This window comes from Trachinotus anak, unplaced genomic scaffold (genome assembly GCF_046630095.1).
Source record: "Trachinotus anak isolate AG129_WGS33_773 ecotype Australia unplaced genomic scaffold, CSIRO_AGI_Tana_v1 ptg000024l, whole genome shotgun sequence".
NCBI classification, from domain to species: domain Eukaryota; kingdom Metazoa; phylum Chordata; class Actinopteri; order Carangiformes; family Carangidae; genus Trachinotus; species Trachinotus anak.
The window spans coordinates 13,292,784-13,307,368 of record NW_027273875.1 but is presented as its reverse complement, the minus strand read 5'-3'; the positions used below and the strand labels follow the sequence as shown (position 1 = coordinate 13,307,368).

Here is a 14,585-nt window from a genome sequence, read left to right as displayed (position 1 = left end):
TCTGTATGCTATACAGTGAAATCAGCCAGTGTAATACAGATTTAAACAGTCTCTTGTTGCAATAATAATAATGACACAAATTCAAAAAGTGCAAGTTCTTTTGCATATCATTTTAAGTAATTTACTAATTAAATATAACCTCTAACTGCCTAATTAAAACTCGATGAAGCTGTTTTATGTGAAGAGCCTACAGCCCCCATAATGCACTCGGCGCGGCTCGTTTCCGGTCCTGCGCCGTTTCTGGAGCGGATTGGAACCCGGAGTCAGGATTCGATAAATGAAGGGTCTTCTGCAGAGGAGGTAACGTGTTTTCCTATAAATATACGTCTGCTTCGTGCTGAACGGCGCTGCGGCTCAGCAGCGGAGGTGCAGCCGGTTCGTCCTGTCCGCTCGGAGCCTCCCTGCGCCGCCTCCACCGCTCACTGCATGGCGTTGAAGAGCATCGACTCCGGTTTGAGGGTTTGCGTCTCCGGTCCATCCGCCATGCCGCCTGTTCTTTGTTACAGTTTGCTGAAGAGGAGCCGCGCAGATCGGAGTTAAAACCCGGCTAGACTTTGGGAACGATTCAAATCCTGGATCCCATCTCCTGCCCGGACTGCATACGTTAACATGCGTGCTCCAGCCGTCCCCGCTTAAACCAAAAAGCAGTTGATGTTGTTGTGATACACCAGTGTGTAGCCGGGAGGTCTGATGCATTCAAGTGTCCCAGATTAAATGTGTATGCAAGCTCGGAAGTTCAGTTATCAACATCCCGACACACTCTTATAAATAGTCCCTTTATATAACTGCACTTTTCTCAGAAAACTGTGATCCTTGTCTCCTGTCAGTGGTGTGTTATAAACCAGCCTCTCCTCTGTTTGTAGGTTAGAATAATGGCTGAGCAGACGCCAGATGAGTTCATCTGTGAGTATGAGTCCAGCTGTCACTGTGGTGTGTGTGAGACAAGAGTGTGAGACCAGGCTGGTGACAGGTGTGATGTGTGTCACAGGGTGCGAGGACTGTGGCCAGTATCATGACTCCGAGTGTCCTGAACTGGGACCGCTGGTGACCGTCCAGGACTCCTTCGTCCTCAGCCGAGCTCGGTGAGTGATGGCTCAAAGCGTCTCATCCGTCCGTGGAGCCTGTGAGACCCAGCAGATTCAATCCTCACTGGTGCTGCCAGTCATTAACCTGCTGACGTGTCCTCAAGTAGCTTTAAACTCACCCTGACCTCTGACCTCCTTATGGAGACTGGGGTTTGAAAATACAAAGTCTTTACAAGTGTCAGGTTATTAATGTGTATAATTCAGACCTGCCACTGCACACGTGCTAAATTTGTATCTTCAGGCAAATCCACATTTTATTTTGAAATGATCCTAAAAATGTAACGGAGGCTGGGGATTCATTTAACACCAGGTGGTGGACTTAAAAAATGATTTTTGTCTTTGTGCAATATCATAACGTACACACTATGCTGTTCCTGGATCAGGTCATCTCTACCAAACAGCCTGGAGATCAGAGAGGTGGCTGATGGGGAGGAGGGGGTGTTTGTCCTGCGTCGGCTGGTCAAGAGGACCCGGTTTGGGCCCTTTGAGGCTAAGCGGGTCCCCCACATGGAGAGGGAAGGCGCGTTTCCTCTGAAGGTGATGAGTCCTGACCAAGTTTACTCGTAGACACATTCAGTGCTTTGATGTACGGTGGCCCTGAGAGCTCAAAACACATGCAAATTCACAAAACATCAACATCAAGTTGACAACACATGCACTGCAAATACACACAACACAAGTAGAGACAGAAATGTGCTGCAAGTAGCACAGACCACAACAGAAGTTTTTCCAGGGGACACAAAAGAGTGACGAGCTCAGCCAGGACACACTTGTTCAATGCTTTGTGACTTTTGAAGTTAGTCAGTTTGGTTTAGTATAACATCGGTACTGCATGATTCAGATATTATTGTAAATGTCTGCAGTTAACAACTGCACCCAACTGGGTTCGTCACTTTTTGGAAACATTTCCACTGTATTGTGAGTATTTGCAGCGTATGTGTTTTCAAATTGATGTAGATGTTTTCTGAATTTGCGTGTTTTTCTTAAGTTGCAGTGCGCGGAGCTCTCAGGGCCACCGTACTGATGTGATTGTTTAAGTTGTTATTTTAACTTCCTTCCTTGTTAATCCCCTCCTCCCTATACGGCCAGATCTTCCAGAAGGATGGAGTGGTGGTGTGTTTTGACTCCAGCAGTGAAGAAGACTGCAACTGGATGATGCTGGTACGACCTGCAACCGACCACAAGCACCAGAATCTGACGGCTTACCAGCAGGACGATGACGTGTACTTCAACACCTCGCAGGTGCCTGCGCCCACCCTAACCCTGAGCCCTCCACTTACTCTCTAACAGGAGGTTGGTGTGGTTTTCATGTTTACCTCCGCTCTGTGTTTCCCAGGATGTTCTCCCAGGCACAGAGCTGAGGGTCTGGTACGGAGCTTTCTACGCAAAGAAGATGGAGAAGCCCATGCTGAAGCCTCCACTTCAACCACCAGCACCTCCATCAGGTAGATGACATTACGGTCCCAATGCATTTGTACATCGCTATGGCAACAATGTGAATCTTGCACCCTATAGTTTTTATCTCTTTCACTCAGATGTGACGACTTCATCTGGTAAAACGGAGACGTCAGAGAAAACTGGGGCTCACGTACCCTCAGTGGCTGAGGAAAACAACACAGGTAGGATGAACAACATCACTACAGTCACCGCATCATGGAAATATCTACTCTTCTTTCAGCTAAGTTCAGGCAAATTGTTTTTAAGCTTTCATTTGCATTAGATTGTGGTTTTCAGCAGTACCTCCACAGTGGATGTCAGACTGTCCATGTCTAACCTGAGGAAGTGCTGTGTCATGGTTACTCTTTCTGAATCCTCTTCTTCTGTCTGTTGATCACAGACAACATGCTGAGTCACCTCGATGAGGTGAAGACAGTCAGTGTGCTTCCAGTCGACCCGCTCCTGCCCCACGAGGAGAGTCTGGTCGGCCCTGAGGAGGAGGAGGGCGGTCCCCCCGCAGCTCAGCCGGGCCCCAAGCGAGGGCAGGGCAGAGGGAGGAGAGCTAAGGGACGCAGGCCTGCAGCCACAGCTCCCACAAGCAAAAACAAAGGTGGGAATAAACCGTTCAGAAAGTAGTTCCTCTGATGTATTTTACACCAGTTCATCTAAAACCTGCCTGACATCGTGTTGAAAGGTGGCTGAACGACTGCAAATGATCTAATGTGTCAACAATGTCTATGTGTTGTGTATCACACAACTCTGTGCTGAACAAGTGGCAAGGTTCAGACACATTCTGCAGAGGCTGCCAAACGGCATTCTGGGAAAATGCTGTAAGTCACTACCTGAAGTGGTGACAGGTGGAGCTGGTTTATGACCAAGTGTCTGCAAAACTAAACTAATGATATTCCCAACAGCTTCAGCTGGTCTTTAGTGCTAATTAGAAAATGTTAGCATGCTAACACGCTGAACTAAGTATGTGAACACGGTGAACATTAAACCTGGGCTCAGAAATCCAGACTCAGTTTGACCCTTATTACCATCTGACGCCACAGCTACTGTAGATTTCTCTTTGACATTGGATTCCTGATGTGTGCAGATGTGAAGCCCCCAGTGGAGACGTCAGAGCCGGCGGCCTCAGAGGCTGCAGCAGCAGCAGCAGCAGCAGCAGCAGCAGCAGCAGCAGCAGCAGCAGAGAGTGCCCCAGAGAGCGGGGCTGTCCTGAAGAGACACAAAGCCAGAGAGCACAAGAGGGTGTACCGCTGCTCGCTCTGCAACAAGGTCTTCCAGAACAGCAGCAACCTCAACAGACACATCCGATCTCATGGTACGTGGAGATTTGAAAAGCTAATGTTAGCTTTGACAACAGTGTTGAATTCATCATCTCCTTCTGTAAAACCACACAATTCAAATAATATATTTCTTATATTTCTTCATGTGTATCCTCTCAGGCGATAAGCTGTTCAAGTGTGACGAATGCGACAAGTTGTTCAGCCGCAAGGAGAGTCTGAAGCAGCACATCTCGTACAAGCACAGCAAGAACATGGTGGGTAACACTCCAAACTGTCACCTCAGGGCTTTTCACTGACTCTGCTGGTTATTGTGGTCTTTTAATGTGTGCCAACAGCCTGACCAGGAGTACAAGTACAAATGCAACACATGTGAGAAATCCTTCCGCCTGGAAAATGCCTTAAAGTTCCACAACTGCCGCACAGGTAGCACAAAACACAGACCTAGTAGCTGTTGCTTTTTGCATCTGTAGATCATCTACAAGTCTTTTTATTTAGTTTGATGTTACGTTATTTCTGATCACGTTCCATATCAGGTGTTATCCTGTTTAGTTTTCATAGATTTCATTTTCCTCTGTCTCCAGATGACAAGACGTTCCAGTGTGATATCTGCTCGCGCTTCTTCTCCACCAACAGCAACCTCTCAAAGCACAAGAAGAAGCACGGTGAGAAGCTCTACTCCTGCGAAATCTGCAACAAGATGTTCTATCGCAAAGACGTGATGCAGGAGCACCACAGGAGGCACGGTGTGGGTGAGTCGCACAAGAGCAGAGGGCAAGTGTTTCATCAGGATTTTGTTACCAGTGAGGAAAATGTAGGAGGATAAATGTTTGTGTGAAATTGCGTATTTACTTCATGTTTTAGATGACATAGGACTTTATTTTAATCATGGAAATGCAGAGCACAGACTATGTGGGCATCTTCAGAGGCTGTGGTAACTACTGAATAGACTCTGAGCCAGTCAGATCACTGGTCTCAGCAGGAAATCATCTTGTTTTCTGGATGGTGGTGAGCTACGTGACGTGAACACACATCTCGACAGATCTGCAGCCAGAGACAGATGGAGTTTAACTCGCTGTTCGTTTGTGTAATGATGATAGAAATACTCTAAGTAACTAAAAATTAGTTTGACACAGTTTATATGATCAATCCTGCACGATTTTAGCCATGATTATACTATGTCTCAGGTTGCCATGATACACAGCATTGATGAAAGCCAGCAGCATTAACGAGTTATAATGGACCAGTCTGATGTGTGTGTGGTTGTTCTGGAGCAGCCTGGTGCCATTTACACCTGATTTAATGAAGGCAAAGACAGTGAACAGCCGTGTGTAATGACGCTACGCTGTGACACAGGCTGCAGGTGTATGAACATGTGTCCTGCTGCCTTCAGGGGCTGCAGGAATTTAATGAACTGAAGGAGAAGATTTTCAGCAGCTGGATCAATCATGTTCATTTATGAATCAGTGCAGACTGATTTTATCAGCGTTCCTGCCTAAATCACATTAAACATTAGTATTCATTATTAACATTAAATGCATCTACTGGCTGGGATGTGTTTAATTAAAGTCGTTTCTTTATATTCTAAGAATTATTTCATTATTGTTCCACATTTGCTGTAACTATTTAGATTTCTTGCTGATAAAATCACCAGATTTCCAGAAACAGATGTGGTTCTGAGGCATCTGTTTTCAGTGTAAGACTTGATTTCCGCCAAAATACAAACCTCTCCTCTGACTGTGCTCTGTACTGTCCACACAGACAGGCAAAACAAATGATATGGTCAGGAAAATACCAAACTGTCTGTGCTCTGGAATCTGCACCACTGCACCAATAGGTGAATCAGGTGAACTTCTTTAAGAAGATGGGGCTGGATATGAAAAATAAAAACTCAGGTGAATTTAGTTTTGTGTGTCACAGCCAAAACAAGGACGTTTCTATGGCAGGAAGCTGAGTGTGAACATGACAGAAGTGTAATTTTAGTAAAAACCCAGAATCTACAATATGTTTAAAATAGAACTGTGCAGGGATCCAGACTGCATCAGTCCACACCTTTAGCTGCATGTCATCATATTTCTTCTATGAGCTAACCCCATAATGCATCTGGACAGGACCGAAGCACATGAAGCGAGAGGAGCTTGAGGCCAATGGAGAGGAAGGGACCAAGTACAGGAAAGAGCCGTCACCCTGTCCCATCTGTGGCAAGGTGAGCTCTCTGCACAGCGGCAAAGGTTAATGGCAGCAGGTCAAATAACTGCACAGCCAGTCCAGGTGACGTGACCAGTGACGTGCGTGCTTGTGTTTGTGTGCACAGGTGTTCTCCTGCAGGAGTAACATGAACAAGCACCTGTTGACTCACGGTGATAAGAAGTACACCTGTGAGATCTGCGGTCGCAAGTTCTTCCGCGTGGATGTCCTTCGAGATCACATTCACGTTCACTTCAAGGTGAGTCAGTAAAGGAGGGAGGACTTTTCCTCTCTGATACTGAATCTGCAACAAGCTACTTTGTGCTGTTATATTCCACATATTATTATAGATGCATCCTTTTTCAGATAATGTGTGCTGTCCGTCCTGTTTCATCAGCACCTTTCTGTGCTTTTGCTGCATTAACCCATGAGCTGGCAGTTTTCTTCTCTTCTGTCACATGAGGACACACAGATTCAGTTTCAACAACATCCAGGATTTGCAGGAGAAAACATACAGACCAGTGTAAATTCTGCAGAAATGGCCTGAAGATGTACACACAACAGAAAGTCAGAGTATTACTCTCACAACTCTGTCCCTATTTTCCCGTGGATGTTTTGTTTAGGTCTATACAATTTAAAGTAAAGAAATATGCTGTTTTTCCTGCACTGTTACTTTGCTCTGGCCACTTATAATCACTCCACAGCAGCTCCACTACCAGTTTAACTGTAGACAGTCACAGTCAGGTCAGTCACAGGTAGAAATGCCATACACACGATTAACTGTCAAGTTTACCAGCCGGCAGCATCAGCTTCCCACTCTAATGACACATTAGATTTAAATGAATTAAAAGAACTCAAAATAAAAAAATACATTTTTTTTACTCAGTCCATGTAGCTTGACATGTGTTGTATCGCTTCAAAATGTGGTCGCACTTTCTAATACAGTAAAGTTGATCACAGGCTGTTATCAACAATAGAAAAACAATATTAAAACATTCATAAGATGTGCAGCATTATCCAAATCTACAGTATTTTATCATGTGCTCAAACAAAAAAAGAAAACTTGAAGACCATGTTTTACTATTTCTAATTAAGAATTAACTATCACACAGACAGGGGTAATCCTGGTGCTTCTATTCTGCTGCACTCATTTCAAGACGCCATGGATAAGACTAAAATTCCCATAATGCACGATGTTAGAGAGGATAATACATGCTAGATTAAATTAGGTTTCGACACAGCCTCTGGATCTTAGCTGTCACTGACTTCAATCATTTCATCAGGACATTGCCTTGATGGATGAGCAGGAGAGAGAAGGCTTCATCAAGAAAATCGGGATCTCTGCAGGTAACAGTGACGAAACAGACGATGATGAAGAGGAGGACGATCCTGAGCACCACAAGTACAACTGCAAAAAATGTCAAGTAAGCTTTGTCCTGACAGGCACAGAGAAGGCCTGCAGACTTCAACACACACGTATTAACTTGTAATAACTTGTAAGTGGTCTGGTTGGAAAAACTATTAGAATATAAGATGTTTTATCTGAAATCAGTCTTCTCGAGCCAAGTGCTGTAGGTCAAGTTCACAAACACGTTAAAGGCTGTTCAAGAGACAAAACTAAGCCGACAGATATATAAGACCCTCTGACACATACAGCTAAGAACAGAGTGATATAACCCCCATCAATATCTTTGTTTTACACTAATAATCACACACAAATACACAAGCTTCCTACTCCTGTGTCTCTAGCTGTCATTTGCGAAGGGGAAAGAGTACCTGAAGCACATCATGGAGCAGCACAAGGAGAGAGGCTACGGCTGCGGGATCTGCAACCGACGCTTCGCGCTGAAGGCCACGTACAATGCTCACCTGGTCATCCACAGAGAGCAGCTGCCCGACCCTGCAGTGCAGAAGTAAGACTGCAGGGAGCAGCACAGAGACACAACCAGCTCACAGTGTGGGCTGTGGTTTTTGTGTTTGTTTAGCCCGGTTCCATCAAGACTGAGATACTGGATAAGGATGGAGACTCTGCTCTGTGCTGATTGTACAAACTATTACATGTATTTTGTACAGTATTTTTTGTGTGTTGAAGAAGAAAATCCATGTGAACCCATTATCCCTTTTCACTCCATTAAATATAAATGGTGCACAGAGGAGGGGAACAGATTAATTTTAACGCAGCTGCAGCCAAATATCAGGAATGTGTTGCTACTCATTTTTTCACAAGTGTAATAATTATTGAAATAGTTCTGATCAGGATGTATTAGAGCTCTAGCTAAAAGCAGATAGTCTAATTTAAATCGGAAAAGGTTTAGAAAAAGTGAAACTGAAATACAAATTTGTTGTAATCATTTCAAATCTGCTCATGTGTCCTAAAGGTACATCCATCCATGTGAAATTTGTGGGCGAATCTTCAACAGTATTGGTAACCTGGAAAGACACAAGATCATCCACACAGGTGAGCAACAGTCTGATCCTGAAGCATTTTATTTTGAAGTTTCCTGGGGTAGATATTCAAACATAAACACCCAGTGGTCACATATGTTGCTTCTATCATCATATTGAAGTGAAGTGTTGTCTTTTTTTTCCTTCATTTCACATGATCATTGAACGTGTGTGTGTGTGTGTGTGTGTGTGTGTGTGTGTGTGTGTGTGATCATTCAGGCGTGAAGAGCCACAGCTGCGACAAGTGCGGCAAGTCGTTCGCAAGGAAAGACATGCTGAAGGAGCACCTCAGGGTTCACGACGACATCCGAGACTTCCTGTGCGCAGAGTGTGGAAAAGGTCTCACTGCTGCATCACACACCTCATGACCATTAGCTGATGTTTGCGTCATTGTGATGTTGAGGAAATATTTTCCTGTGCAGGTATGAAGACCAAACACGCTCTGAGGCACCACATGAAGCTTCACAAGGGCATCAAGGAGTATGAGTGTAAGGCGTGTAACCGCAAGTTTGCCCAAAAGGTCAACATGCTTAAACACTACAAGAGACACACAGGTGAGTCCAAATGTGTGTGTGTGTCAGGTTCATTACAATAAATGTCAATGTTCTCATGAGTAGACAGAACTTATTGGTTTGTTTACTGCATGTGCCTCTTCAGCCAAACTGACACTGACAGTGAAAACTTCACTTAAAGTACATCATGTTACTGTTTGTCCTGCTGTGTGTTTGTTGTCGTGCCTGCAGGTGTGAAGGACTTCATGTGTGAGCTGTGTGGAAAGACGTTCAGTGAGAGGACGACCCTGGAGACGCACAAGCTCATCCACACAGGCAAGATGTGGATGTGGAAGTTTCTCACATCGGGCCATGTTAAAAACAACCTGGTTCACACTGCTCTGACTGTTCTGAGTCAGTTACAGGCTGAACATGGAGCCTGTAATTTGGCTTTTTTTCCCCTGGTATATTCAGAGCCAGAAAAATGGAACGTAAAGTGAATCTGCTGCTTTTTTTGATGCAGCCAGCATCACATGAAAACCTCCACTCTTTTAAAGAATAATAACTTGACAAAAAATACAACTGGATACATGAATAAATCCTGTTAGTTAGATAATTAAGATAGAGTCTAACATCAGCTAAAGCATTTAAGCTAATGCTAACAGAGTTTGATGAGTTGATAACGTTAACATCTCCTTTCTCATAATGTCAGATAAATCAGAAATGTCTGATTAGCATTAGCTAGCTAATATTACTCACACTGACTGGTGTAGTCTTAAAATGAAAACAGACCAGGAATATAATAAAAACTAAGGTCTTGAAAAAAGAATTAGCAAGTGATGGGTGCATGAAGAGTAAAATTATATTTTATCAATTGAGTGTAGGTAAAAGAAAAACCTACATATTTTCAATATTAACATTTTGGGGAAAAAACCCATATTCACCTTGTTGTTGAGACTTAGATTTTCAGATTGATAGCGTCCCTTACATCTGCGCTGGAAATATGAAGTTACATCCAGCAGCTGATGAACATAGCCTAGCACAAAGAAATGAAACAAGAGGAAACAAAGTGACGCTGTCCAAAGGTAGGCTAGGCTAACTGTTTCCCCTGTTTCAGGTCGTATGCTAGGCTAGGCTAGGCTAATCGATTCAGGCCGTGTGCTATGCTAGGCTAACCATGCCCTGCTTCTTATTCACCACACAGACAGAGTGGTGTCAATCTTCTTATGCAAATTTAAGTTGGACATTAAATAAGAGTATTACTAATTGTTGTCTTTAAGCGTTAACTGTCTATCTTTGATGCTGCATATAAAGAGCCTGTAGAAGAGGGAAAGAAATGAAAACTCACCAGCAGTGTGCAGATTGTTGACGTCAGTGAATTTTGCACACTGGACTGACCTTGCTTCCCTCTTTTCACTGCAGTGGGTAAGACATGGACATGTGAGACCTGTGATAAGAAGTACCTGACAGAGTACATGCTGCAGAAGCACGTCCACCTGACCCACGAGAAGGTGGAGGCCCAGTCGTGTCACCTCTGCGGGACCAAGGTCTCCACCCGCGCATCCATGAACCGGCACCTGCGGCGGAAACACCCTGAGGTGAGTCCTGTCAGGAAGTGATTCATGTGTTTTACCACTCAGGCCAGAAGCTGTTGTCAAATCCTAAAAGTAGACCAGTCCAACTGTCATTGTTCTCCTTTATGCCTCTAGGTGGTGTCTGTGAGAATCGATGAGTTCGATGATCTTCAGGAAACTTCAACAATCAATGATTCGTCTATCAGCATTGTGCAGGTTCGATTAAACAGCTGTGTTTCTTTAATGATGCAGCACACGCCATGGTACTCAACAATGAAACACATGGTTGGAGTAGCTGTGACCAGGGAGTCTGTTGGCAAACAGCCAACCGAGTCAGGTGCTAATATGTTGCTGAATGCTGGTGATCCCGTGTGTCTGGTTCCTTATACTCTGAACTCTGTTGTTGAGTTGTGTTTAATTGCACACTAAACATAAAACTGACAAAAAACTGAGTTCCTGGTTATTCATAGTATGATGAGCGAATCTGAGACACACTTACTCTGTATCACAGCATTACTTTAGCATCTTTTGTACCTGTGTACATCCTGTTTGTGTTTGCAGAAAGACAAAATGAATACAACCTAACCTAAATTGCACAATGCCACCAAATATTTGTCATTCTGAAATGTTTGACCTCCACCCTCAGCCCACTCTGACCCTGGAAAAAGACGGCGCATCTCAAGAGCGGCCCAGCCGACCGTTCCGACACCCCAGGAAGAAGCAGAGGGTTCCAGCTGAGCCGGAGCTCTCCGAGTCCGACGAATACGTAGATTTCACTGAGCCGAGGCACGAACCCATGGCAGAGTTCAACGCCGTCATCGTCGGTGATGAGACCGAGACGAGCTCTGCTGTGCAGAGTATCCAACAGGTACAAATGAAGGTTTACACAAAGACTGCTGCTTTATGCTTATAATAACATGTCCAATCTGTTTTTTTTCCCTCAAAGACCAGAAGAAATGAAGACTTTATACAAGCCAGGTGGCCTGAGTAAAAATTTCTTGCTCAGGGGCCAAATTCCCAGACAGAAGCTGGCGACACATTGTTGATGGAAAGCAGAATAAATAAAAATCTGCAGAAGCAATGATGAGTGTACTACAGTTGTAGTAAAATAATGTTATCACCACTCTGGCTCTGTGTTGCTAGGATCTGTTTTCTTTTTGTTGTTTAGCTGATCAGAACTGAGCATAATAAAATATCTCTCTAAATCGGTAATAATGATATACAAGCTGTGAATCTAATAAACACTTTTACATTACACAGCAGTTATGACTTCATTAGGGATGATACATGTTAAACTGAGAATAAAACAGTAAAAGGATGATGATAAACTGTAGAACAATGTAGAAGCTGTACAAAGCAACTGAGAGAGGAATAAAAACAGTAAAACTGCAGAAAGAAAAGGTCAATAAATCATAGTGGAATAATTTATATGTAATTCAATTATTATCAGTCAGTTTTATTAAATAATAAAATATGTTACATCCCATATTAAGTCATAATTGATTAAGTAATGTAATGTCATGATGTTCGAAATGTTTTACTTTTAACAGATCACAGTATCTAACAGTTATTACAATGTCTGTACAACTGTAAACAAATAGTTTAGAACAGAAGTTCTCATTTGCTTCAAGAAGAAAAATGAAACTTGATTTATGACATTTATATTTATAGTCATTGACTAAATCTAAGGACGTAGCAACAAAACTATTTGAAAAGATAAAATGAAGAATCATGTTTTCGGTCAGCAGATGAGTTGCTCTTCTCATTTCATTTCTCTAATTGACTTACTGCTGCTCTTTCAGGTGGTGGTCCTCGCCGACCCCAGCGCTCCATCAGCCTCCTCCCCCAACAGCTCAGTAGGGCTGACCAACATCACCGTCACGCCCATCACCAGCCACGCCCCCGCCCAGTTCACCAGCCTGCAGCCTGTAGCTGTGGGCCACCTGACAGCCAGCGACAGGCCCCTCACGCTGGACAATTCCATCCTCACCGTCACTTTTGACACCGTCAGCGGCTCCGCCATGCTCCACAACCGTCCTGCTGAGCTCGTCCCAGAAACAGTGGGTCCCGGCGGAGGCGCAGCTCCCCAGTCAGTCGCCCACTTCATCAACCTCACCACTCTGGTCAACCCCATGGGCCACCAGCTGGAGGCCCCAACTCTGGCCTGGAGGCCTGTACCGGCGGCTGAGGGGAGCCAGGTCACCCCCGTGGTGGAGGGTACTCAGGGGGAGAGTCAGGAGGCCCAGAACCAGGGCCCAGAGCCAGGCCGGCCCGGCCAGAGCCAGCCCCCCGCCCCACAGCAGCAGAGCAGCTCCGCACAGCAGATGTTCAGCTACTGAGCAGAGACTAGAGGTGCTGGTCACCTCACTCACCGACATCGCCACATAGTGAAGTAGATTTTACGACTGAACTGTACAAGCTTTGATCACTGTCACCCAGATGCCTCTCCAGCCCCATGCAGTGAATGAAATTGAAGAGGTTTTTTTTTTTTTTTTTTTTTTTCCTTTTACACCCTGACAAAACAAAGCGGCTGTTAATAATTAACATGATATTTTAAAGAGAGAGAGAGAGAAATTGTGCATTCAGCCAAAATCACTGACACTCTTCTGGAAGATTTACATTTCAAACCAAAGCAACACGTCGAACATTCAAATGCCTTACCAGCCTTTTAAAAACATGCATGTTTTCAAGATGAATCTGCTGCTCAAACAATGAAATTTAAAATGTACCAACCTGAGAAAAGAAGACGCACTCTGCAGTCGACAGGTTAAATGAAAACACTTCTGCCAGGTTGTGTAAGTGATGGTTGGCATATTCCTAAAGTGGCTCACTCATGAAATGTTATTTTTGAATGCTGTAAATTGTAATTGTTGTTGAACTGTCTGGAAAAAATACTGGAAGCCTTTTTGTACTGTTATTTTTTAAAGAAAAGACCTCTTAAAAATGGTTCGTGTTTGTATTTGTCCTCATATAAATTCGGGTGTCGGCCTGAATCTCCTCAGCAGTGAGGCTGACAGTGCAGACGTCATCTGAATCATGAGCAAACCTGCCTCTGTCTGTTTGCAGCTAAATGACCATCTGCTTTTAAACTCCTCAGATCTCAGGCCAGCAGCCTGTTTGTCCTCGAGTTAGTCACAAGCTGACTGCAAACAGCACAACATGAGTGTAGCATAGTCAAAGGGCAGGTGTGTGTGGGTGTGTGTGTAGCTTGTCCTTCCTCACATCTGTACCAACAATCTGTTACTTCCTGTTACGGTATATTATGATATTTGTGCATGTTGTACAAACATGCATAACAACATTTGAGATTAAGTGATCAATGAGAACACCCCTTCACTTTTTGCACACTTTACAAATATATAAATAGATAGAATTACATTTTGCCCATCAATCCACAATCAATAACCCATAATGACAAAGTGAAAACATGTTTTCAGAAATGTTTGCAAAGCATTCAGACCCCTCACTGTGGCACTTTTCTTTAATTCAACTACTTGACTGGAAGAAGCTGCCAGAAGGACGGCCATCTCTGCAGCACTACACTGATCAGGTCTTCATGGTTGAGGGCTGGACAGAAACCACTTTGAGTGAAATACATGAGACAGCCTGCTGGAGTTTGTCAGACTCCATGTGTGAGGAAAAAGGTTCTCTGGTCTGATGAGACAAAAACTGAAACTTTTAAGAAGAAATCCAAACACTGGAACTTGAACTGCTCACATGAGAGAAAATTGCCAAGAAAATTGTATTTTTATCAATTTACAATAAAATCTACAACACAACAAAGTGTGCAAAAAGTGACAGGGTCTGAATACTTTCTGAAGCCACAGTGACTATTTTATATCGATACGCAGCTGTTCAAACATTTTGATATTTTTACAAGAAGAACCTTCAAAAAAATCATCTGAAACATAATATTTCATTTTGTCACAAAGGTACACACAAACACACCACAGCTCAGTCATGGCTTTCCAGCGCTGTTGTTGAAGGTGGGATTGTTCAAACACACCTCAGTTAATGTTTGACATGGGAGACATGTTGTAACCCAGCACTGACCTCTACAGCAGAAAATATTTAGATATA

At 43.8% G+C, this 14,585-nt stretch overlaps 1 protein-coding gene across 3 annotated transcripts; it reads left to right on the top strand.

Moving 5' to 3' along the window:
- Positions 1–230: 230 nt before the first annotated feature.
- prdm15 (PR domain containing 15) lies at positions 231–13,451 on the top strand. 3 transcript variants are annotated; one of them, XM_071461595.1, is made up of 24 exons: positions 231–300; positions 864–903; positions 989–1,082; positions 1,469–1,622; positions 2,175–2,327; positions 2,422–2,530; positions 2,621–2,704; positions 2,923–3,132; positions 3,619–3,846; positions 3,971–4,065; positions 4,147–4,234; positions 4,393–4,560; positions 5,920–6,014; positions 6,123–6,254; positions 7,279–7,419; positions 7,745–7,908; positions 8,374–8,453; positions 8,660–8,779; positions 8,863–8,994; positions 9,184–9,267; positions 10,354–10,529; positions 10,641–10,721; positions 11,152–11,373; positions 12,308–13,451. In XM_071461595.1, the coding sequence occupies exons 2-24, from the start codon at positions 873–875 to the stop codon at positions 12,842–12,844; spliced, it is 3,378 nt and encodes a 1,125-aa protein (XP_071317696.1). In that variant the 5' UTR covers positions 231–300; positions 864–872; the 3' UTR covers positions 12,845–13,451. The 3 variants fall into 3 exon arrangements, with proteins under 3 accessions (XP_071317696.1, XP_071317698.1, XP_071317697.1); XM_071461597.1 differs by lacking the exon at positions 12,308–13,451 and adding an exon at positions 11,452–11,919; XM_071461596.1 differs by lacking the exon at positions 231–300 and adding an exon at positions 305–718.
- The last annotated feature ends 1,134 nt before the right edge of the window (positions 13,452–14,585 follow it).

Coding starts and splice junctions, on each gene's coding strand:
- prdm15 (XM_071461595.1), top strand. CDS start 873: ATGGCTGAGCAGACGCCAGATGAGTTCATCT. Junction 2,328..2,421: donor TGTACTTCAACACCTCGCAG/GTGCCTGCGCCC, acceptor TGTGTTTCCCAG/GATGTTCTCCCAGGCACAGA. Junction 3,847..3,970: donor CAGACACATCCGATCTCATG/GTACGTGGAGAT, acceptor GTATCCTCTCAG/GCGATAAGCTGTTCAAGTGT.